The 26886-nt window shown below is 40.0% G+C and overlaps 1 protein-coding gene across 1 annotated transcript in view; it reads left to right on the top strand.

Moving 5' to 3' along the window:
• PARD3 (par-3 family cell polarity regulator) overlaps positions 1 to 26886 on the top strand; it is a 737069-nt gene that overhangs the window by 302994 nt on the left and 407189 nt on the right. The window contains exon 5 of the mRNA XM_019528913.1: positions 21570 to 21751. Within this exon, the coding sequence (XP_019384458.1) occupies positions 21570 to 21751 (182 nt within the window). The remainder of the gene's footprint in view (positions 1 to 21569; positions 21752 to 26886) is intronic.

Consider the following 26886-nt stretch of genomic DNA (forward strand, 5'->3'; position numbering starts at 1 on the left):
AACATTGAAGTGGCCTTGAGGAATACTTTTCTGAGCTTGTTCAGATTATCGCCACAATTTTTAAAATGTCTCGACCCGTCTAAAACTGACATCTGTGGCAAACCTATCATAATCTGCTATAATAATATACATTTTATATATAATACATGAAATGCAGTGCATTTAGTATATAATAATATATGCAATGAATTCCCAAGCACTTTGTGTATAAAGCATCGTTGTCCTTGAGGGGTTTAAATAGAGGGTATACCTTTTGTGAATCGGTAATATCTTACCTAGTGGTGTACGTTTAAAAATATGATTACTTATCTTTTTAATAATATAATTCTTGGTTAATCTCAAATGTAGGTGACATTTAAATATCTCACTAAACAAAAGCAATTTTTTTTTTTTCATTTAAGTTAGGCAAGTTTAAACTTTGGTAACAGTATAATGGAAATGTAGTGGAAGCACTAAAATCTAAATATAAAAACATTACATCTATTTTTATATAGGGAAGCCCTTCCTCATTATGCTGTCATTCAGCCACACGGGTCAAACACTATCTTTTTAAACCCTCAGAAAACTCCTCTGGAAATAGAGACAGCATCTTAAAGACTTTTCTTTATATGAACTCTTTTAAATTAAATTCTTCAAAAACTTGGAACATTTCCTGCTTTCCTAAAATTACAGTCCTTTTGTCTCGGTGATCAGTGGGGTGCAGTATGAATTCCCCTGGTGCCTTTTTGCACTCAGTCCTCTAGTTATTCTTAAATCATCCCCCAAATTCAGCAATGGTTGTTCTGTGATCATGCAGGTGCAATATGTAAACCTCATATGGATACCTAGATTGAAAAATCAATATGCTAGGGAGGCCATAACATCAGAAAGCTTTCTAAATTCTAACGTAAGATAAGAATGATGATTTTCAGAACCATGCTCTAAAATCCATTGTTCTCCCAGGTGAGTTGGGGAATAACTCCTTCGGTACAGGAGATGTCTTTCTCCACACATAGCTGTGTCTTCTATGCATTCATCTACCGTGAAGATGTGGGGTTAGAACAACTGTCATTAGAGGATGATTCTTATATTTCTTTAGCAGTAGCTACATTTAACTAACTAATAAAAAATATACATATGCAGGTTTGTGTGCTGCCCATCTAGGCTGTATTTTGGGATTATATCACATCTGTCTACTGTGGAGTTCTTACCACCTCTCCTGGAGCTTCTACTAATGGCCACAGTCAGAGATAGGATACTGAACTAGAGAAACCTTGGGTGTTCGGGTGTTTTCCCATGTGGTGGTTGCTGTGTTCCTAATTCCATTCTCTGCTCTCAGCTTTTGCTGTAGTTGTATTCATAAAAGGTGCTGACAGGTCACTCCCATATACAGCTGTATTCCTTTTACCAGCTCCCAGATGCATTGTCTCATAGCTTTCCGGGTACGAGTCAGCTGGGCTGCTTTATGCAGTTTAAAAAACCCAGTGTTTGCACCTCTAAATGGAAGAAGGGCAGGAAGTAAACAGTAGCCAATCTTTGACTTCACCCCCCACCTTATGGTTTGTCAGGAAGTTGGACCAACTTGCAGAAATGCACCTTCTTAATCCTCATTCAAGAAGGAAACACCTTTCTTCCCAGTAATCTTATAAAAATCTTTCTCTATATTCCCCAAGTAGGTCTTTCACAGGGTGAAGCCATATACCAAAAGCATAACCTAAGTGGAGGCCTGAGGAAAACAGAGGTGCTGAGGTCCTGAGAAATTCCATCCTCCAGCTGTTGGAGCATGATTTCAGTCTGTAGCGCAGTATTTCAGCAGTCTCCAAGAATAGTTTTGCCTGTCAAAGGAAAGGGAAAAATAGGATCTCTACCTCTGTGTTTGAATGTGGTCAGAAACTCTAAACAGCATTGACAGCTGAGAGCATTTAAAATATTATTGGTTATCTCCCCAAAATCATGAATTACCTGAAAAATGCCAAAACTTTTGCAATTAATTTTTGGATTCTTTTTTTATTAGTCTTTTGGGTCCTGAGTCTTTACAGTTCATAATTTCAACCTGCAACCAGTCCGGCTAGAAATGCAGGGCATACTCCCATGAACAGGTTATTGCTGTAAATCCCTACAATATTTAGCTTGCATGCTAGCTGTACCTTGGAGACGTCCCAATTTCATGTTCTTATCCTACAGTAAATAAAATCTAACCAGAGTAGCTTACTGCTCTTTCATAGAAGGGTAAGCTACCACAGGCTAGCTTTTACTTGTTATAGGATGTGTGCGATGGGTAGTTACCATGTAGTAGCTTATCTATTATCCCTACTCTTTTGTACATCATAGTAATTTTGTGTATGCCCATCCCCTTACAGAAGTTAAGAACTTTATATACTTGCATGTCTCCAGGAACTTGGCCTTTAAGATATGCCAGATGTCATAAATGTTGGCAATCCAATGGGAAGAAATCCCCATACTTCTGGAAAAAAAGATTATCTTTATCATTACATCACAAAAAAAGGTTGAAAGCGATACCAAACGTAGCACTTCTATTTTCCTTCTTCTGAGGACTCCTTTAAAAGAAAAAAAGGAAATGTAAAAGCAGCTGGGAAGGTCAAGTACCACAGAGCATGAAGAATAAGAAAGGGGCTGTTGCTCATCATAAAGTTCAGCCAAAAACTGGTTTAGTATTTACAATCCAGTCCTAACAGATGAAAAAGGAGGAACTATTAAAAATTCTTGCTTGCTTCACCTCCCCAACTGATCAGTAGGCCCTCAATGGGATGTTGCAATATTACTCTATTGGCAAAGTGTAGGCTAGGAAATGTTACATTATGTGAGAAGCACTAAGTCGAGATGAGCACTCTATTTGACGCTGTCAACAGCAGCGGCCATGAAAGAATTCTAGCTGTAACCATTTCTCTTTTTAGTGTTCTTTTCTATGTTTCCTTAAGGTTTTCTTTCTTTCTTTCTCCTGCTGGTTTCCAGCTCTGAATGATTTGGTTTTCATTAGACATGCATGGTCCTGTGTGGGCTACAGAAGTAGCTGCAATGCAGGAGTGGCATTGCTGGGCATGTTGGGTCAGGTATTCTGATACACGCCATCCCCTTCTTCTGTAGCTGCAGAGGGTTGGCTGAGGAACCACAGACCATGACCCTGACCTCCCTGAGCAGCTGGTATGAGACTTGCCCCCAGACTACAGGCTTCTCTTTGAGCTCCCTGTCCTGGGTCTATAACTGAAAACACAAATCAGTAACAATAAATAAAAAGGTTACATTTATCCCGTGCTTATCACTTGGGGTCTCTGTGGTCTGTCTTCCATGTTGTGGTCCTGTTGCTCCAGTTGCTCTGATCTGGGCAAAGGCTGGCAACAGAGCCCTGGCTTGGTGAGGGGAAAGCCTACCTAGGGACCAGACCTCCTGCCTGTATCCCTGGTACCGGCCGCCTGTCTTGCATCACAGAGAGACCCCTTCACAGCCACTCCTGGCTGCTCTTAACCCACCTCTTGTGGGGGTAGCCCTTCCCCCCTGCCCAGGTGGCTGGGCTTCCATCTGCCCGCAGCAGGAAGCACTTCCCCACCTGGGGCTGCCTACCATGGTTGCGCCCACTGCACAGGCTTCGGGCTGGCCAGTGCAGCCACAGCACAGCTGCTTCTGTTTTATTAGAGCGGGGGGTCAGTGGAGCAGTCCTGGGTTGGAGGTGACTCAGATGCACTCTTCCCTGCAATAACAGGGCCCGGCTCCATGACATCCTGTCATCTCGCTCTTTCGTTTCTAACCTCTTCAGTCATAATGTACAGTAACTTTTTTGTGTACCTCACGTGCTACTTTTTCAGGCTGAAATATTAATCTCCTCAGGCAGTTTTGAACATATGCACAATATTGAACTAGGAAATAGTGTGACATTAACATATTCTAGATAACAATTTTAAACATGACTTAATTGCCTTATTCCTGATGCATTTTTTGGCAATCTCTTCAGTTTTTGCATTATTTAATGGTTTAAGCCCAAGCATATTACAGAGGAAGTTGAGAGGTAACAGCAGTGGCTAGAGTTCCCCGCCAGCGTGATTAGGAGATGGATGGGTTGATTCCACTGGATGCGCTGGACCTGAGCCAAGGAAGGGTCAGTCGGGAAGTGTACTGCTTCACTGCAATGCCTGTCAAATATTGTCCTCTCTACCTTCAAAGCCTAGCACTTCCCTTGTACTAGATGCTTTCACAGATGAGAGAGGGTGTCAATATTTCATTTAATTAGTTAAATGCTACGATGCATTGTTCACATTTAGGGGTTTAGTTTGATATTTGCAGTCTAGTGATTGAAAAGAATGGTCTCACCTTGAGAACTGCTCTACTTTTTTCTTTTCTTTAAACCTTGGCTTTTGGTGTACAGCAGTTTTCATCTACATAAAAGCCTTCTGTTAGCAATACTGTTTAATTGAATGTGTCAATGTTTGGCATGACTTCTTCCTCCCCCCCCCCCCCATAGTCCTATATTATATCTTCTAAAACTACATAGCATGGACACTAGTGGTAGATATAGCTCTGTGAAAAACCTTATGAACGTTGTCAATGTGTTTCTAATAATCCTAGTGAATGTTTCTGTCATGGAAATAACAGCAGCTGCTATTATAGTTACAGAAGCTGTTAGACATTTTTAATAGCCATTCTGCAATATGTTTTCAATGCATCTTATTCTAAAGGTTAGTTGTCAAAGTTTTTGTTGCATATAATATTCAAAGGAAAAAATGGAATCAAACTCCAGCTCCTTCCCCCGATTTTGTATTTTGTACAGACTGGAAATGCACGTGTGGGTAGGGTTACTCCTTGGGGGAAAGGAATGAAATCTTTAAATGGTTAAAATCAGTCTTCATTACAGGTTTTATAAGCGTTATGCTGAAGTTGCACATAGATCTGAACTGTATCATCATGTGGATAATATATAGTGTGTTTGTCAGTCATAGATTCAGATCTGATTCAAGTCATTGATCGACTTTGGCCTCACACAGGCATTGCTGTCTAGTGGGGAACATCTTTTGAAAAATTTCCACTGCCATAAATTGTTCTGGGAGGGGGAAGATGTTGAGAACTCGGGCAGCATGGTCAAAGTCAGCACCTGGAGCTCCTCTGGGGACGGGGGCAAAGCCCCACAACATGTTCCTCAGACCAGCCCAGTCCCTGATCTGGGAAACAGGCTGGGAGCATTGCCTCACTGCTCCCCTGCCCTCTCAGAAATGGAGCGTACAGATGTTCATTATTGTGAGAGAATTTGGGGATAGTCCTGTTTGGAGCAGGGGGTTGGACTAGATGACCTCCTGAGGTCCCCTTCAACCCAACATTTCTATGAGTCTGTGATCCTAGGGTGATACCTGGAAAATCTTTCTCTTGGAAGGGGCATGTTTCCTGAAGAGAAATGGCAGGAATGTGTGTGCACTTGTCACTTTTACTGGGAGAATAGCTGGTCTCCTAATAGAAGTATAATGCCTGTACCTGGCCTCTGATACTTTTTTATGGGTGGTCTGTCTGTGAATTGGGAGGAGTGGAAAGGTTAATTCCTATTGATAAAATAAAAAAGCCACCAGCTTGCTGACGGTTTCAGTACAGAGACCTTGAGAAGAATGAATTTGGGATCTGAAGTACCTTCACTTCCTCGAGCACGTGTAACCCTTCTGCCGGGCCCTGATGCCAGTACAAGAACCAGGTTCCAATTCGGGGAGTTTTAGCTTGAGCCCTAACCCAAAAACCCTGGAAAACCTATAGTACTGGGACCCTAAAGAAACGACTTCCCCAATAACAAGCAACTTCAAGTGCACAGTTTATTAAAATGGAAATTAACAAATAAACTAATTATTCCATATCAAATTCCTCTTTATGTTCCCCAGCTATTATAACTCTGAATACTTCAAATACCCAAATGTCCAACCCTACAAAACTTTTGCCCCTTAGTTATTAATTACTCTGAAAATCAAATATGCTTTAACTTTGATTAACTTAAAATATCATCTCTTTAAAATATTAGCTACTTTAACAATATTCAGAAATAAACCTAATAACACTTTAAAAATATATACATTCTCTGGCCTGTGTGGTTGATGTTTTGCGTGGCTGATCTCTGCCCCTTCCAGGGAGTTGCACGTTGCCCACTCTAGCCTGGGTCACGGGGTTTCTTCCCGAGTCCTCTGGCAAGACTGTTGTTGCTTATTGTCGCTACTCCTGGGGTTTGTCACTTGCCACCATCTTTGTGCTACAGCTGCCACTTTAGGGAGTGCCATCTGATACTGCCACTTTAGGGAGCTCTTTCCAGGTCTCCAGCTGTTACTGGTGCTAGAAAATAATGGGGAGATCACTGCTGCCCGCGGCTGCTCTCATTGCTTACACTGTCTATCGCTTTTGCTGCTTGACTTGCTCTGGATTGCCACTACAAAACTGAGTGCCTCTGGGAATCGCTGCTGCTGGGTAAGTGCTACTCTTACCTCTTGGGGTCAGCACGGTGCGAGTCCCTCTGGGATTCGGCTCTGGGCCTCATTAGTGAAGGTTACCAGCGTTAGTGGGCATGCCCTCAAAGGATGACTCCGGTCTGGGGTCTCTCTGAGCAACTCTGTCACAGCCCTGAAGCATTCTCTTGGCCCCTCAAGGGCCCTGTCCCCCAGCTGTCCATGGCCTACTCCCCTGCACATCTAATGAGGATATGCTGGGTTACATGACCAGCCAGGCCCCTAAGCTGGGTCGCACGTTTTACTTCTGTTGAAGTTTGACACAAATTTCTAAGAAAGCCTACACAGTGTAGGACTTAACGTGACAGGATGCCACCTGGACACTTTCATAAGCAATAAATTCACACACACGCACACTTTAGAAATGCATAATTTATGTAATGGTTTTCAGAGAGATTACTTCTCTTCATGTTGGTTCTGGTTGAACCAAAAACTGCTGAAGCTGTAAAAAGATGAAATAAAGCATCACCCGTTTCTATACCGTCAATGATTTTCCCAATGGCATTTTCAGTTTTGGTCCCTCTGCTACATTTTAAACAAAGAGACGCATTGTGTTTGAAACCCCAGTAGAAATGCATTCATGTGGTTTTTTGGGGGGGGGGGGAAAGAAGGGTTGGGGTTTTTAGGGGGGGGCGTTGGTTGTTTTTTTTCCTTGCGCTGTCAGTAGCTATTCTGGTTACTCAGGAAACAGTTAGTGGGTCGAACTTGATTTTCTTTGTTGTCAGACTTGCATTCAAAGTTTTAAGTAGTAGAACTGTGCATGTAGTCTCAGACAATGTAAATGCCCCATCAGTATCACTATTGGACATTAGGTAGCTTATACTTCTGAAAATGTAGTTAATAAATAAATCATTCAATGGTGATGCAAGTGTCAGTGCTGCACTGGACTTCTGATGGAGAGTGGAGAGAGAAATTCCTGTAGCTCCATCAAGGGATTGTGAGCGGAGTACCGTGTACTGCACTGGGGACTTGAATTATTCAGATACCCAAGGGTTAACCATATGGAATACCTAGGTTATTGTCCATATTTTCAAGTAGAAACCTCTTTTGCTGTGGTGACATACTGTGGGAAATTGATGTTGAATTGGTTCTTTTTTCTCTGCTTAATTAGGAGGAAAAATAGTCTAAGGTAGTATTTCTATGTAGCTTAAAAGTGTCACTAGCTAGGGTATATGTACAAAACCAGGTTTATCCAAGAATTGGGGAGATGATAGTTGAGCAACAAGCATAGCAAAATCCCGGTGTAGTAGTATGATGCATACTCTCCACAACCTCTGCAGTCTCATTAGGTTTGAATGCTAGTAACTCACCTAAGTATAGTTGGTGCCTACTCTAGCAGTCCCTGAATGCACTGAGTGAAGTAATGCACTGGAAATCCTGGTAGGTCAAAGGGGATGGAATAGACTATTATAAGGGATATAATAAATTAAAGTACAAATAACCAAGTCAAGACTTTTTCTGTGGTTTTCAGACTGGTGCTTTTTACCACATTTGTGAGACCATCAGGATGGGTCTGAGTCTTAATTATTTAGGAGTACTTAATGTTTACCCAGCTTACCGCTTGTAACCACAGAGTTATGGTATGGGGTATGGGGTGGGAAGTGGATTTGGACTAGTGGAGAAAAAGTGAGTGGCTTCTTTAAGTGTCCCACTTTTTTGGGACCTGGATGGGAGGTGTTTGGAAGGCATCATTTAAGTTGCTGGGCAGAAAGTTCATGTCACATAAGCCATTGGCATATGTGGATGAAGGGGATATAAACTCCATCAACTCCTTCTCCCCAGCCTGAAGTCCATTTTACCTAGATTTGCCCATGGCAGCTCAGGTGCCTTGTTGGGGAGGGCTGGGTTTAGTTTGTCACCACTTAGCAAGTGGCAGGTGTATAGTGCAATTCCATAGTGATCCAGTTCCCTTATAACTTGGAATAGGAAACAGATTCAGGAGAAGGTATCCCCTGAACAAATCAAGCAATGAAGTTGATTCTTCAAATTTTTTATAGAGCAGAATGACAAAGGAGTTGGGATTTGCCTTGTACAAGATAGTGCCAGTAGTTCCCAGATGAGTTAATCAAGTTGTAACCAAATGAAACTACACACCATTTTCATTTTACCTTTATTTGCTCATGCCTGATATGGAGTTGTAGGCTTTTTTCTGTAGGAGTTGTATCTGATCCTACCAAAAGTGTTTAGACAAACTCAGAATATGGATGTCATGTTGTTCTTGCTGTGCTTATCAGTAGAGTCAGTAGTCCATTGCACCAGTTGGGGAGAAAAAAATGCAAGATTGTCAGAGGCAATATCATCATATCTCTTAAGCACCTATAGACTTTTGCCTTATGCTTACTCAAAGGAAGGAGAACTGGCAACCCAAAGTGGACAATATATCGTGCCCACAAGAGAGACTATAATTTATGGAAAACACTGGTGAAGTGATTACCAGGAATTTTGAGTGTGCCAGCTCTGATTTTGATTCTTTCCTTCATTATGCAAAACCCCCCATTTTTAACAACTCTTTGGTCTACATGACATCAACTTTCTAGATGCCACAATTAATGTCTAGGATGGCACCCTGCAAACCACCTTATACAAGTAACCCATGGATCTCCATGTTTGTCCACAAGATCAGCAATCGTCTGAAGCGTGTACGTGCACACACAATCAGGCCATAAAACCACAATATCTTCTCTGAGGAGAAGACTTGTGATGCCCACCAGGCCAGCCTCAAAATGTACCTTTATACAACAAGGACACAGAGAAATAGACTGTACATTTGAAATACCCTGCAGTCACTTGCTACAGTACAAAAATAAACCCTCTTGTGACTACACATCCCTTTTGGTCACCTACCATACCACACTGGAACCAAAGAAAAATCATCAAACTACAGCCTATACTGAACAAAAATCAGCGAGAGATATTCCCAGCTTCTCCACTCCTGGCTTTCAAGCAACTTCCTAACCTTGCCCAACTCGGCAGCAGAAGCAAATGCTGTACTGTGCAAGAAACATCAAGTGGGACAGCACAAGAAATGAATAACCTGTCAACATCTTTCCATTGCTACTACAATCAGCATCCCCCCCAGCAGTAAACTCTTTAGAATGTATGGATCCTAAATATGCCTTTTCCAAAACGTGACATATTTGATCCAATAGACTAAATGCTGTCATTGTAACTACATGGGTGAAACTAAACAGTGGTTACACACCAGAATGGACTCTTAGACAAATCAGACAAACATCCCCATTAGGAGCATATTTGTTACATAATAATCCCTCTCTGACATCAGTATCCTCATGCTCAAGGCTAACCTACCTAACACCTTTAAAAGACAAACTTGGAAACAAAAATTCATAAGCTGGCTGGACAGTAAGAGCCAAGGACTGAATATCAATATTGATTTTTATAACACACTAAAATCTACTTGATTTCTGAATTCTTCTCACATGGCAATGATCTTCCTCCCATTTGATAGGCCTTGATCTCTCAGTAATCAGCATTTTTTTTTGCTAATTGTTTTTCTACTTCCTCTGGGAATTTCTCTCCCCACTCTTCCAACTGTTTACTATGCTGTGCTGGCTTTAACCTCACAGACCTGAAGAGGAATGTTTTGCATTTGAAAATTTGTCTAACTCTATCCCAATTATGCAGTTGATCCAATAAAAGAGATTGCCCTGAGAAATCCTTGTCTCTCTTATTAAGAAGTAAAAACTTATCCTGGACTAAAATTAAAATAGGGTGGTAATCTTTATCTTACCAGGTCTCAGTAAACATGCTCAGAGTAGGAGAAGGGAATTGAAAGGAGAGTCAAAATAATTTATTTGAAGAACCCTTACAAACTGATGCCAAAGGCTGATTCTAGTTAACCCAGTTGTAAAAGGGTATCTCATCATTTAGACTGGGGCATCAGAGAGAGCTGGATGTGATGATGGACCATGTGTGCTGTTACCTACGAAAAATGGCAAGCCTTAACCTTTTCAGTGCAGTGGGCTGCTAGACCTTTTTGTTTGTTGCCTTTTAGATACTGTCTTCAAAGAGTCTGTAGCTGATTAAATAAATTGAAGGATAATAAATCACTGTAGAAAATCTAAAAAACAAAACAAACTAAAACACACTAGGATGTTGCTGGTAGCTATTATATTGTTTCACTTTGCTCTCTTCCTCTTGCATGTCCAAGGATCTTTATAATTTTAATATGGTTAATTGATACATACTATATACCCAATATCTGAGGAAAATATGCACACGTTTTAGAAAGATTTATGAAGCAAAATCCACTCTTTTATTTGAAAAAATTGATAGTCAAAGATGTAAGTAGATTTTGACACTTGATTTTTGGCAATTAGTTCACTTGGAAGAGAGAGCTAAAAAGTTGAACAGCCTTTTTTTAGTTCTAAGAACTTTTCACTATAATGTTCATTTTATAAGGAATCTTAGAGAATTAGCAGTTTATAAACTATGTGATTGATTTCTTGCACTTGTGAGTACTTGCAAACGTATGTTAAGAACTATCTGAATATAAAAATTAGAGAATTTGTGAGAAAGGAGAAAATGTAAATTTTTATAAGGTACCCAGGTAGGTGCATAGCAGTGTCTAGGGCCAGTTATCTAACAAGAAGATGAAGGGACAGGATAATGGTAAAAGGAAAGGAGAGTAATTCTGAACTCACTTAAGAAGTGGTAAACATATGTCTAACTGAAATATGGTATGAGAGTTTTAATAAATAAAAATGTTAAAAATGTAAAGTATGCATTCTCAAACTTTATCTTCTTCCCTTGAAGGCAAGACAGCTTCAATGATTAACTAATACGAAAATGTAAAGGAAAAAGATTCCAGACCAAATGAGTAATTTGTAATTAATATTTATGGATAAAACAAATGCTCTTGGTGTAATATTTGGAAATGTAAAGCATTCAGTAGAACTTTAAGAATCTTGGACATTTCAGAATAACTTGAATTGAAATACTTCTTTGTCAGTTGAAAATCAAACAGGGATTTTACTGGGTGATGACAACTGCTAGTGTTTCAGTCCCAGAGATTTTTGTCCAGTATAGCATCATGGGGATTGTCATTAGGCTGTTATTTAGTTAACTGCTTATTAATGATCTGGAAGAGACAATGCAGTAAACAATATGTTAATTACATTTCAAATGTTTCTCAACTGAAAGTTGAGACTGTGAGCAAGAACAGAAAAAAAAAATACTCCAAAGATGTAGAGTGCTTCAGTACATGTGCTGAGCGGGGAAAAATGAATTCAGTGTGAAAGAATGAAAACTGATAAATCTAAGCATGGTTATCGACCTTTTTAGACTCGAGGCATTCCTTGGAAAATGTTAGCTCTTAATTTTCCTTAGTGTTTGGACTCTTCGGTTACGAAGAACTCTCAAAGAACGCAACAGGTCAGAATGTTTTTAATATGCTGGATTTCTTTTTGAAATCTCTCAGTTTATCTTAAGTTATATTTGCACCCCTAACAGTGCTAAGATTGCATGGCACCCTAGCACACCCTTTAAAAGATGGAACAAGCACCCCAGGATATCACAGCACCCTGGTTGAGAATCACTGGTCTGAAGAATATTCTTTGCAGTTTGACATAGGATTTGTTACTTGCCACACACTTACCTCCCTCTTATTATTTTGAGAAGGTTTTAGGGCTATAGTGCACCAAGGAATTTAACATCATTCATTACATTTTGAAATAAGAAATCATTTGCAAACTGGATTGTGTTTTGAATGGATATGGTGACAAGACCAATGTAAATTTTTCCCAGTGATTTGGTGATTATTATAACCCTGTAGAGGCAACACTTAGAATGCCATGTATCTGTAATTTCTGGATGTATTAATACCAGAAGAAGTTAATAAAATGGGACTAGGAACAAATAATGGAAAAAAGATGTAAGATGTATGTTGCTCTGCTAAACTGTGACCTCTCTGAGAGACATTATGATGACCTAAAACAGAGAGGAAGGGAGAGATTGTTTGATATTAAATGGAAGATAACTAGTAATGATCGGATGAAATTGGGCAATGCAAAATCAATCGATCAATCAGTCAAATTAGGATGATTATCAGAATTAATTTTCCCCAAGCTTGACCTAAAAAACTGTGAAATAGTTTCTTTATGGGAGAAGTCCTCATATATAATTATTAAAAAAACCCCATACTTATGGGATAACCAACTAGAAAATATATTGTAGAAGAGAATTTTCTGTTGGGCCTATGAAAGATAGACTAGAACCTAGTAGACATTTTCCTTCCCTATACTGCAGTATAATTTTGAATAGAAATGCCTGTTTATATAGAGGAATTATTTTTCTGTACTCTTACCTAAGTATAAATATTTTTTGCTACAACAAAAATAGTTTTACTGTCCAAAATTTTGGTGCTTTTCTGTTGAAGAAGTATACAACTGGAAATGAAAACCATGTTATACATTTAAAAAAATCTTTTCTGGAGTTCTTACGTGTTTAATACTACCAGTCAAAATGCTTAAGCTACAGCACAATGTTCCCAGTTACAACTGAGGGATGTTATTTTGTTCTAAGCCTGATGTAGTACAGCTCACAGTATGATTTCTAATAACAGCAATGCATTTTCATGTACATAGCTGCTTTTGTTTCCAGAGATCCCCAAACACTTCACCAGGTTATGCGTATACAAGTCCATAGCAGTGGTACCACCTGAGGGAGGAGTGTGGCACCCAGCCAGTACTCTGCAGAACATTAGGAACAAAGAGAATTTGTGCCAGACACCACAGGGCAAGTCCTTACTATTAATTTTAAATGATTACAGTTTTGATGACTTTCACTTTACCGTGGAATAGGTTATAAATTATTAGGTGTCCAAGACCAATCTCAATAGCTTCACAGGCTCATTCATAAACACTGAAAAATAGATCCAGTAAAAAAAACAGACGAACTACTTTCTTGGTAAAAATGTATAGGGCGCAGAAAATCCCAACAAATAGAGATCAGTCTCTGCTTTAAAAAGCAATTGAATGTGAAATATGGAACAAGAAATCATCCATGGACTAGGTTATGTAGATATGATCTCAACAGAAATTATGGATTCTTTTCCCATTACCTGGACTAGGTTTTGTAACTCTCATGTTCCTCAGTGGATTAATTGCTTTGTTTATCCTGTTTGATCTCTTTAACCTACCTTTGCATCTCTCACAAGTGCCCCTTGCAACCATTCCTCCCCCTTTCCATGTCCTTTATATTTAATTTAATTTATTCCTTTCTATTAATACCAGCAGTGGGTTTAGTACCACTGCTCTCTAGGGGTGCCTACGGATGATTGCATATATGCGGTTTTTGTTGCCGGAGACCTGTCTGTGGTACTGCAAGCCACACATGCCGCACGTGCGGGCATTCACCACACTGCTAATTTGCACTGTGGCTGGTTTTTTAACAAAGGGAGATCCCAGTGTTAAAAATACATGCACAAAAATAAATACCTGTGTCAAAAATACCCAGAAAAAAAGCAGGGTAGTGCGTATGCTGGCAGTGTGTGCTGCCAAAAAACCAGAGCCTGGCCAGCCAGAGCCATGCTCCTGCTGTTAGCCAGGCTCTGTGTGCCTGGATCTCTACTGCTGGAGCTCTGGGGAGGCCCCCAGGACCCCAGGTAAGGGTGCGGGGGCCAGCCCAGGTGCTTGCCTCAGCCTTCCTACCCCATCTGGAGCATCTTTCCCTGGACTAATTGCATGCCCCATGGTGGGGAAAAAAGCTGCTTTTTTCCCCACCGTGGACTCACACCCCCACTTGTGGGGACATGGCCTACAAGTCCACTCGTAGCATCTAACAAAGTAGTCTGTTGGTTAAGGTAGCTTAAACGTTTCTGAATGAGTTAGTCTTTAAAGTGCTACTATGCCCTGCTTTCTGCCTGCTTTTGTTTTTGTATAGGTGGCAGAATGGTGATCAGATATGGTCTTGTTTCTCTGCTATAGGCACTTCTGTTTACTTGATCATGTTGTTTAACAGTCATGCCAACTGGTTACTACCAGTGGTGCATTGTTTCAGGGCACAATGTAAAGCATGCACCTTCTTGACAGTTGGATCATCAAGCCTTTGTTCTGCTGAGAAGCCATAGTCTTCTGAGTGTTAGTCCAATGACAAACTATTCCCTCAAGCTCTGGGAATCTTCCATTATTTTGTATTTTTATAGTTTTTATTTCCTGTTTCTAGAAAAGCATTGAAAGGTAGCATACATGGATAGGCACTGCTGCTTCTCTTCTAGCAAACAGCCAGATAATTTAGCCTTGACTTCTCTTTAAAATAGTAGAGATCTGTTTGTTCAGTAGAGTATTTCTTTTTGCTCCTGCAACATGCTGATATTTCTAACAAGCATTGTAATTAGCTTCTGACTGCCTTTTTCTGTTAATCTGCCAGAAGAGTATTCACTTGCTTCAGCCGTTAATAGGTTCCAGTACAGTTTGTAGATCAATTCACAATCAGTTGATTTTCCAATTGTTTTTGCTTGTTCTGAGTCTTTATAAATTTGTTTGAGAATCCAGTTGAAATTAACTCTAAATTTTTTAAAAGTTAACATTTGCCTATCTTTGTAGGATTCAGAAATTTAATTACAGTTCAGTTTTTCTGTGCTTGGAAATTTCTAATCCTGTAGAGATTAAAGAAGTGTCTGAGACTCAGTGTATCTAATTTAGAAGATTAAAGAGACTAATTGAACCTGCTGGGATTTGATTCTTAGTTCTTGGAAATTTAGATATCTAAAACTTAAGGCTAATTTAAATCTCTAAAAAATAAATTAAATTTCAGTAAGTACTATCCAGTGTCTCAATCATAGCTAGTCTAATATAGTTTGCAAATTTTTACTAATTCACCATGATGTTTTCCTCCATTTTACCTGTTGCTTTGTAGTTTCATTTATAACTGATCTACAAAACTCCTGGAAATTTGGGGAAAAAAAAGTTTGTGTTCTTTATAACAACAGCAAAAGAGACCTATCAAAACTTTTTCAAGTATGGGTGGAAGAGAGTCACAGATATTTGCCTGTGGACAGGACGTGAAGATACTCAGCTGGAATGTGGAAATGCTATAGAGAACCTTTAATACAAAGCTTCCTGCACTTCATTTGGCTATTTGGTTTCTCTTAGTATTTCCTGTTGGAGCTGTTCCAGATTACATAAGTATTCTTAGGAGACGCAGGTAGGCAGAGAATAGCTGTTTCCTCATGTCTGTGGTGTTCACCTGGAATAAGCAGATATAGGCTATGTACTGGCACACATTTTTTTCTGGGAAGAGCCACTGCATGAATTTGCAGATATTCAGAATTTTTTTCTCCACAGAGCAACCAGGGATAAATCACCCTTGGGAGAGCACAGTCTTCCAGCAACTCAAGGTCCTTTGCTCCTACCTCCCCCTGCCAGGTAGACAGTGTGTTGCTAACTGAATTCTGCTGCCCAAGCAGAACATGCCTGCTTTACAATACCCACAATGCTGCAAGGAGGCACAGGCTGTGAGCAGTCTGGGTCAGATAGTCAAGGCTGTTCCCTCACTGCTGCCTCCAGACGGACTTGAGGAAGTCTGCTGAGAATCAGCACTGCTCTCTGCTCTTCAGGGGCTCAGCATTCGAATGTCCGTTCACCTATCTCCGTTAACTCTTTTTACCATGAGAACAAACCTGGGAGAATTCTTCCAGATCATTTGTAAAAGTGTGTACATACCCATAGTTTCAAATCTCTGTTTTAAATCAGGCATTGATTCAAAATCTACTACATCTCAGGTCTGTGTTCTAACCACCACGATGTGTGTGCATCTCCCTCTCTCATGACCGACCTTTGACCAAAAAATCCATCCTTGCCTGAAGAACTTTCTCATCAGAACTGACCCTTTCTTGTAAATTTCCAAACAGCACTATTCAACAGTTCTAAGTCATATCGTTGGCTGTGATCTGGAGGCCAAATTCATTTGGTATTTTCTTGTCTTGAGTCCGTTGTGTGCAGAACCAGGCAACTTTCCAGTAGTGCTGAGAAGCTGAAATGTCAACTGGAGGTTGCAGAGAAGAGGTGACCTTGCTTTGCTTTTTTTCTCCTCGAGTCATGGTGTCCATGTTGACATCCAGGAGAAGATGTCATGGGTGCCTATCTGTTATCTCTGCATCAAAAGAAACTATCCTTTGCACTGAATTTATTCTTACTGAACTAGGTACACAAATTGTAATGGACAAAGTCTGCTAGCTCCTCAAACATAGTAGTCTTGGTTACTACATACTTGTTGCAATTGTTTTAGGAAATATGTTTAAGATACAGATGGAGTTGTCTGCAGGATGGAAAGGAAGGTAAACTATATGTGATAGGTTTTTGAATTCATAGCACAATTATTGCTACATTTTTTTGAAGTGACTTCCAATCAGAAATAATTCTTAATCTATATGAATTAAGGCATTCTGTCCCTAGGGTGGTTCCAACCGACCAAATGAGTTGGTTTTCTTTTTTTCTTTCTTTTTTTTTAATTGACCATGAACTTACATTTCTTAAGAGTCAAATAAGAGCCTGGTTTGTGCAGCCTCTATTCAAGTGACAGCTTAGGAGTTGATGTAGCCTCAGTACTTAAGCTCCCTAAATATGGCAGGAACATTGATTCAGTGACACCTCTTATGATTTTTTTAATTTAATTTTTCTCATAGTTCTTTGACATTTAAAACTTTCCGTAAATCATTATTAGATTTACCATTTCTAGTGCTTATTTAAAAGGCACCTTTGCTGCAGAAGCAAATCAATATTTACAGTGCATTAGTGCCACAGAGAATTTGAAGCCTTGTGATTAGAGTTCGTTGCTGTTTTATCCACTCTTCAAAGAAACCACAGACATCAAAAGCTATCAGCAGTCATACTGGAATCAGTGACATTGCATTGGTCCCATGCGCACTTCATCTAGTGGTTTAATTATTGAAGCTCTTTTTCTTTGATTTTTTTTTTTCTTTTAAGATTTCAGAGTATATCCTTTTGAAATCTATAAATTAAGTAAACCAGAAATTATAACCAACAATATTTAAATATAAAAGTCTATTGAATACATTCTCCTATGACTGAATCAAAACTGAGTTGGTGAAGTTTTTGAAATGCTACTATAAGAAAGGAGTACAAGGGGATACTTATTATTTGTGATTATTATAGTACACACATAATCTATTGGATTAGTAGTGTCGAAATATCGTGCATTAATAAGAATTGTGTACAAAAGCTATTTCTGTGTGCCAGCCACATTCCAGCAATACAAGAATAGTATCATATATTAATACTTACCTTTCCATATAACTTGGAGATGTCTTTAATATGTGCTTAACCAGTAGTTTTCCATAATTCATTGTATTGGTGAAGTTTGGATATGTGGGCTAGATCTTGTGCTGGTGTATGCCCATGTTTGTGGTAGATGAAATTACGAAGTCTTTTTTTTTTTTCACCTTTTCAGACTGTACAAATTATTTTTTGTGTTCTGAGGCATTTACAGACGTGTATAGGCTAACATATGTTTATAAATTTAAAATGAATTTTGTGGATTTAAAACTCATTTGGGAATTGATTTATATACACACCTGATACCATTAATACTTTTTACTATTTGGATGCTTATCTTGCTGGGATCCTATGACCCCAGCTGACTTCCTGCCCCTTGGGCAGGGGGCTGGACTCAAAGATCTTGCGAGGTCCTTTCCAGCCCTAAAGTCTATGAAATGTGTGATTCCCTGGTTAGGCAGTTGGCTTTCTTTATTTTGAAAAGTCACCCCTATTTAGCAAAGTATGATCTGTCACGTGTTTAGCTGCAAAAATAAAATAAAATAATGAAGGGGCAATTGCCAGCTCTTTCAGAAAGTATTACATGATTTGAATTTCACCTTCTTTCTATGTGTGCAATCCAGCTTCATCCCTGTTTATAAAAATTCATTGGTCAATCCACCATGATGTAATTTGGGGGTAGAAGATAAAGATAAGAGACGTTATGCTAGTAATATCTTAGATGCTGATATGTCTTAAAGTGAATGGTAGTTACATGGCTGGAAACTCTCACCATGTATATGTAGTGGGGCTAGATATTGATGGGTAGTTGAAGCAGACTTGGTAAGTGTCTTCTGGTGACTGCTGCTTGGAACAGAAATATAGATTGGCACTTTTCTTAAGTGGCACCCCTCCATACTACAGGCCAGGCTAATCTAATAAATGAGAGTTGATGTTAAGAGTTAGGACAAGAACTGATATTCTTCTGTTAATGTGGTCACTTCATTATGCTTTGTGATGCTGTTGCCTGTGGCTGCAGCTGTGTCATCTTTGTTATACAGACCTCTTGGGATCTGATAGTGTGTTTCTTTTATTATTCTTACTATCTAGAGGAAATTTGATGCTTTACTTCATCTGCTTACTGAAGATGAAGTTTTTCAAAGACAATATAGTTTAGAAAATTAACAAAAACCTGAAATAAGTCATGGGGGCATATACATATTGTGTATACAGAAATTAGTCAATATTAGTAAGGTAAATTCAAGGCAGACAGGTTTTTCTTTAGAATTAATGAACACTTGAAATATACTTCTAATTACTTCTCTTCTGCTTCATTTTTATTAAATACTGTACATCATGAAGAAGCATTCATATCTTTATGGAAGTATAACAATTGTGAATATTCTGGAGTGTAGTAAAGTTTTAAGTGTTTTGAAAGAAAAAAATGTGATCGTGAAAAAGTATATATTGATTTAAATTTATTTATTTTTTTTGCTACGTTCCCCAACAGGATGCTTTTAGAAGATATTATTGCTGCATTGTTTTGGGTACTGCTGAATGCTGCTGCTTTTCTTTTCTTTTCTTTTCTTTTTTCTTTTCTTTTCTTTTATAAAGACAAGAAGTCATGTTGCTAAATACATATTCATTATAAACTATTCCAGTATTGTAAATGTCAGGCATGACCTGTATCTGTCTGTGCATTTCTATGACACGATAGAGGTTAGATAATCAACTCGTTGAACCTATGCTGTTGAGTTTTTTGCTGAATATGAAGGACGCATGCTCTCAATATCTATACACAATTGTTAATGGTGCTAATCTTTTTTTATAATAACAAATAATCTCCTTGGTGTGGACCAAATGTAAACTAATTTTTCCAAGGTCTGCAAAGCTCGTAGGTTTGAGTGAGTTTGCTTTTTCACGAGTTGTATAGGGTTCTGAATAACAAAAGTAAAGTAGTAGAAAGAATTAGTATCCATTTCATTCTGCTGTTCAGTAGGAAAGGGATGAATGGCAACAGAAGTAGGTACTACTATCTGTGGAGAAGGGGAAGGAAGGTACAACACATCTTTCAGTCTCCCTGTAGTTCTAATAAGCTGGAACTGGTGGAAGAAAGTGATGTTGAAGGAGGGACCTTGTTTGAGGCTTATAAACTGGAGGCTTATATAAGAAGTGGTGCCAGCATCCTAATAAAAATCCCAGTGCTGTCCTTTTCATAGCAGATGAGAAAAAGGTACTTGGTTCAACAAGGCACTGCTCTTGAACACCGTGCTCCTAGCTTGTTGTTATGTACTGGCTTCAGGCTGTAAGATTTAGTCTGGTGACTCGTACAACTTTTGTTTATTCTTTCGGGTACCTGGGGTTACTGTATTTCCAGTTCCAAAAAAGAGGACACCTTTTGGGGACAGGGGAGTATATGATGGTTGTGGGGTGGGGGGGAAAGGGAGCAGTTTCTAACTGTTACGTTAAATAACTAGTGTTGTTGCCTCAGAAATTTAAAAGTAAGAAAAAAAATAAAACAAAACCACAGCCCTTTTAGCCCTGCCAGTGCCACTCACTCCCTGCCCACAGTCCCCCATCCCCCTGAGCCTTGCTGGTGCCCCTCACTTCGAACTTGCAGGCCCCAGTCCCTGCTGCTGCCCCTCACTCTTGACCTGCAGACCCTCAGCCCTGCCAGTGCCCCTCACTCCCAACCCACAGCCCCCCCAGCCTGGCTGCCCCTCCCGTGCCTGAGCCACAGCCCCCCAGCCGCCTCTGTCCTGAACAGGTTGGAGCTCAGCAGCTGCAGTGGCTCTGGCTCGTGTGGGCAGCAGTGCAGCGAGTCTGGCCTCAGCAGGGGCTAGAAGGAGGAGGAGGAGAAGCCTGTGGCACCCACCACCCTGTGCTGGGGCTCTTGTGCCATACCAGGTGGCCTGACCACAGCCGGGCAGCATCTTCCTGCTTCTTCCCCTCTCCTATGAGCATGGGCACTGGCTCTGGTGCCACGGGTTCAGCCATGCAGCTTCCTGCTGTCTCTGAAGGGCACTACTACCCTCTTCCCTGCTGGATGGGCAAAACCCTCCTCTTTGCTCCTCCTACCATGCCACAGCCCCAGTGCCCAGTCACTTTTTCCCAGTACCAGGAGGCACACCCCGCCATACATCACTGACACGCATGCCTGCACTCACACATGTACACTCACATGTGTGCACACTCCCCAGGCCCTGGGCCTCCCACTCCCACTCCCCGTAGGCATACCTGCATCCAACTGCTGGGGCTGCTCCCACCGCACTGCCTGGAAGGAGAAGCCTGCAGTTTCTTCCTTTAAAGAGGAAAATCTGCGTTTTTCTGCAGCAAATGGAAAATCTGGATTCCTGGTCAACACACATGCTGCTAGGGGAGTCTAGGAAATGCAGTTGTACCGGCGTCAATGTTGAAAAAGGACTAGCAAGGCAGAATCTCAGACACTTGTTCATATTTAAAAAAACCCACCCTGATGGAGATCAGAAGATCCCAAAAGAGGACATTTTCACAAAAACCTGGATGTATGGTAACCCTAAGTTGCCTCAAAATGACAGCTCTTAGACGGTTTAATCATGTAAACCAACTTGTATTAAGAATACTTTATTTCGGTTTAGAAAACCAAAAAGTGACTTCACATAATTCATACATTGGACCAGTTCAGTTTAAGGCTTCCCCCAGATTTCTCTAAGTAGTGATGAATTAATTATGGTATTTAGAAAACAGGCACCTGTGGACTAGGAGTTTGGCGGGGATCTCCAGCTAGCCATTCTGTCAACCTTGTCTTGGTTGCAACTAGCTTTTCGTACCTTTTGAAGTGTATTTTTGTGTGAGGAACCTACAGAATGCTTATCTCTGGTCTTTGTTATTATTTCAGATATGCCTCTCCATGTGCGGCGTAGCAGTGATCCTGCACTGGTTGGTCTTTCAACCTCTGTGTGTGATACAAACTTTCCTGCAGAAGAGCCATCACGAAAAAATCCTACAAGGTGGTCCACAACAGCAGGCTTCCTCAAACAGAATGCCCCTGGGGGACTGCCCACTAGTCATGAGAGAAAGGTAAATCTTTGTTTGTTCCTCTCCGGAAGGCTGTGTCTTATATGAGCTCTCCGTTTTTGTTTTAGTGCCACATTTAATTTTTCACCTGTTTCCACTTTTACATGCTTTTTGTTCATTAGTTATGCAATGCCAGCAGTCATCGCATCTGTACAACATGCCTTAAACGCATTCACACATTTCTTCTGATCACTAGCGGATCCCATGTATATGGTGCCCGATTTTTATTTCAGATGCCCTGCTCCATATTATAGGAGTGTTGATCACTGCAAGCATATCTGTAGTTGTTGTTTTTTTCCTCCAGTACCAAGCAAGTATTTTCAAGAATCATTTTCAGAACTACCAGTTGAGTGGTTCAAAACAAAATTTGCAAATGCTCTGTTTCTTGGATAACTTCATTAAATCAGAAACAGTGTGTTTTTCCCTTCGTTATCAGCTAGAATTGTGTATCTTCTCTACGTGAGCTACAGTGTAACTAAAGAAATCAGCATGACTCCTGTATTTATTTTATTGAACAAAGATATTGAAAGAGTTGTATTTTATTGTGAATCGCCCCGTTTCTTCTTGCAACAATGAAAAGAATTAAAAGAAAAAATAAGTTGGATCTTGCCTAAATTGAAATTTTCTAATAGAAATGATTTATCTAATTACTTTATTGTATTTTGATTTAATATTGTGTACTGCACAGAATTGTGCAAGGATTAAAAAAGGGAATTTCGATATTTTAGATTTGTTTTTTGCCTCTCAGGTATGGTTCTTTGGTTAATCTTAGCACCACATTTCAAATTCTGTTTCTCAAAAGGTATGCAGAGTTAGAACTATACACTGAGATAAAGGTTTATCCTGTATTCCAGTGAACACTCATTTTTTTGTTGTTCTTCTGCCTATTTAAAAAAAAAACCTCCTACTTTGAGAGAAGATCTGCAATAAACTATCACAAGTGAGAATATGTATGTAGAACCACACTTTTAAATAAGCTTGTCTGGCTCTGGCTGTGCAGTGAAAACATGTAGAAGTATACTTGATCAAATTAAGTCTAATAGTGAAATGTTTAATTTCTAATTTTTGATCCTGTGCTTTATTGTGCTAATGTTATTCGATTTTATTGGCAATACAATTGAAAAAAGACTTAATATTCTAACATTAAGAAAAAGAAAACAGAATAGATTTATCTGTGCAAAATGGTAACATTTTTAGTGAAGATATATGAAATCATAAGGAGGTTACACTTCATTAATCCAGGAACATGGATATTATAATAAGGGCCATACATTGCATAAACAGCCTTCTTTGAGTATCTCAAGCCACTACCTGGAGAGAATTAAACATCAGCTATGCTTTCACTTCAGCCTCCTTGCATCATTAGCTGTTCAGCATGTACTTACTCTTGATTTTTTCATGAAAATATTTGAAGTGCACTGGAGCATGGCGTCCCTGGGAATGAGCATGGTGACCAGGATGGAAAGGAATTCAATTGATCTAGTGTAGTGGTGGGAAGCTGGGCACAAGAGACCATTAAATCAAGAAGATGGGAGAGAATTAATGTAGGTTAGTACAACAAATATTGATAATGTATCACTTAAAATTTATTTTGCTACATAGTACATGCGTTAATCTTTTCAGTGATCACTGGGAGCAGGAGTTTCTAATGGGTAAAATTCTGCAAACAATAGGAAGTAAACAACACAGTCAACTATACATGTAAAGTATATATTTTATGCATTGACCTGATTTAGAGTACTATGTTAAATAGTTTGTTTATATATTGTTTATTGATTTTTTTTTCCCCCTGTTAGTTCAAAAAGGTTATTGTAAAAGATTTTGCTGAAAAATGTCACATGTGTCTTTAGGGGTGCCAGTTGTAGCCGTGTTAGTCTAAGGACATAGGCAGACAAGGTTCTTTGCTTGAATCTGGTATCTTTTATTAGACCAACTTAAATAGTTGGAAAACAATTATTAAACAAGCTTTTGGGTTCAAAAATCCTTCGTCAGGCTAAGGAATTTTCAGCAGTTGGTGTGTGCTCTTCCTGGATGGAATGAAAGTAAAGAAGCCAGAGGCTGGGCTGGGCTGCATACAAGACAGGTAGTCAGTGAAAATGTAGATTGAGGAGTCAATGGGTGAGAAACAGGTGGCGGGGGCGGGGGTTGGAAGAAAGAGAAGGGGGATGAATAGTGGAGAGATACCTAGGGAGTCAGATGTCAGGCAGGTTATAATGTGTCCAGGTCAGGCAGGTTATAATGTGTATAATAAGTCCAATGTCTATATTTAGTCCATGATTTTTAGTATCCAGGAGGATGAAGTGGAGCTCATAGGCTCGTCTCTGGGAAGTGTTGTATAAGTTTCCTTTGAGGATCAGGACTGAGAGGCTGGAGAGAGAGTGGTTTTCTTGTGAGAAATGTGCCCCTGAAGGTAATTGGGGATTTCTGGTGTGCATTCATTCTGGTGCGCAGTTGTTGTCTGGTCTCTCCTACGGATTTTCCATTGGGGCATTTGGTGCACTGGATGAGATGTAATACATTTCTGGAGGTGCAGCTGTAAGATCCAGGAATGCGGATGGCTCTGTTGTGGGGTGCAGTAATTGTGGTGGTGGTGGAGATGTGTTGGCAGGTTTTGTATTTCTTGTCACGGCATGGTCTGGATCCTTTTGGTGTGTTCTGGACTTGAGGAAGTTAGCTTCTGGTGATGAGGTTAGTGAGGTTCGGTGCTTGTTTGAAGGCTAGGATAGGTGGCTTTGGGAAGATCTTTTTAAGAGTAGGGTCTCTTTCTAGTGTGGGTTGCAATTGTTTGATGATTTTCCATGCAGGTTCAAGGGAGGGGTGGAAACCCCCTAGCGGTGTGCAATTTGTTGGGGGTTTTCTTCTGTACCACAGCAGTTCTTCACGTGGTATCAGAGTGGCTCTTTCAAATGTGTGATCTATCTCTCTGGAGGAGTGTCCTTGTTTGGTGAAAGCCTTTTTAAGACTGGTGAGGTAGTAATCCTGGGTGTTCTCTTCAGTGCAAATTTGGTGGTGTCTGAGGCCTTGACTGTGTATATCGCAGCATTTTTGGTGGGTTTAGGGTGATTGCTGGTTCTGTGCAGATATGCATGTTGGTCTGTGGGTTTTTTGTATAATGTGGTCTGTATTTCATCGTTCTGGATACTGATCATTGTGTCTAAAAAGGAGATGTTGGTGCCGGAGTATTGTAGAGAAAGTTGGAGGGATGGTGATTGTTGAATTTCTGATGGAATTCAGTCAGAGATTGCAGGTTTTCAGTCTAAATGATGAAGATGTCATCGATTATATATCTTAAGTATAACAAGGGTTTGATGGTGCAGTTCTTGAGGAAGTCATCTTCCAGGTGGCTCATAAAAAAGTTGGCATACTGTGGGGCCATTTTGGTGCCCATAGCTGTTCCCATCATCTGGAGGAAGTGTTGATTATTAAAAGTGAAATTGTTGTGTGTGAGGATGAAGTCTTTAAGGTCAGTAATAGCTTTGGGTCTGTTTTTGGAGTTGTAATCTTGTTCCTGTAGATATGTAAGGCAGGCTTGGAAGCCGTCCTGGTGTGGGATGTTGATATATAGGCTGGTAACATCCATGGTGGCTAGGAGGGTGTTGCTGGGAAGGTGGTTTATGGTTTTAAGTTTCTGTAAAAAGTCTGTAGTATCTTGTACAAAACTTGCTTTGCGGGTGATGGGCGGTTTTAAGATTGATTCAACGAAACCTGATGTTTCCTCAGTTAGGGTCGCATGGTTGGATATGATAGATCTGCCTGGGTTCCCTTGTTTGTGGATTTTAGGGAGCATGTAAAAAGTCCCTGGGTTAGGTAGTGGGGGGATCAAGGTCTGCAGTTTTTCTTGTAGTCTTGCTGGAAATGATTTGATGATATTGTTGAGTTTCTTGGTGAAAAGGGGAGTAGGATCTTCTTGTAGTTCTTTGTAGAAGGTGATGTCAGAGAGCTGTTTGTTGGCTTCCTTTATGTAGTCTTCACGGTTTAGGATGGCTATGGCTCCTCCTTTATCTGCTGGTTTTGGTGGTTAGATCTTAGAGATTCTATGGCCTTTTTCTGTGGTAGAGAGAGATTATTATGGTGGCGTGTATTGCTGATTATTTCACTGTTCATTCTTTCCCTGAAGGAGTCAATGTAGTGGTTGAGGGTAGGGTTTCGTCCACTGTGGTGTCCAATCTGATGGTTTTTGGGGCTTTTTGGCATTGAACTTTTCCTGAGTGTTGTCAGAGCATGAGTTGTTGGGAGTGGGTTCAGTTTGGTTGTGGAAATATTCCTTGAGGCAGAGGCGTTGGAAGAATTCTTTTAGTTCTTCACGTTGAAGTATTTTATTAGGGTATTTTTGTGGACAGAAATTTAGGCCTTTAGAAAGGACAGATTTTTCAGTTTTGGTAAGCGTGTGTCTTTAAAACAGTAGTGTTTCGCTGAATCTCCTCCCCATTATCGGTGCTGTATAATATTTAAAAAAATGTAACAATAGGTTATGTACTACTTATGTGTCATTTACTTGAAATGGGCAAATACACCGATTTTGAGGTAAGTTGTACTTATCTTTATAAAACTGGACTGCTGAGTCTTAGAGAACACAAAACTTCTTGTCAAAGGGAATCCTTTAACAATAGGACTGGGGCAGGAAAGGGGACATGCAAAAAGGGAAAGTAGATAAAGGTGAGAGATGCCACAGATTTTGTAGCAGAAATCCTGATGCTACTGTCAGCCTTACTTTGTCAACCTATGCTTTGAACCCCTGAGGTATTTGCAACTGGTTTCTATTTGTTTTAGCAATTGGCATTGCTGTAAAGAAATTATGTATTATACTGTTGTGATGATACACTGTATATTAGGGTAGGGTTGGAGGATTTTGGTGGTTTTCTGTTCTTTACATTGGTCAGCTAGGATCTCTAAGGTTAAGTACCAACAGTCAAAAAGCCTGAGGCTGAATTGATTCAGTCTTTGCAGTTAGAGCTGCAAAGATTGAAGCAATAAGCAAATGAACTGACATTCACTTGTGAATCAGGAAATGCAGCCATATGCCTGCAGTGGCTCAAGCCAGAAGCTGGGGGGTGCTATAGCATGCCTCTCTGGCACATAGCCAGCATGGGCTGTGTGCTTGCTTCATCTTCCTGCTGCCCTCGAGGTCTCTGGGACTT

The sequence above is a fragment of the Crocodylus porosus genome, unplaced genomic scaffold (genome assembly GCF_001723895.1).
Source record: "Crocodylus porosus isolate Cpor-Errol unplaced genomic scaffold, CroPor_comp1, whole genome shotgun sequence".
Classification (NCBI taxonomy): domain Eukaryota; kingdom Metazoa; phylum Chordata; order Crocodylia; family Crocodylidae; genus Crocodylus; species Crocodylus porosus.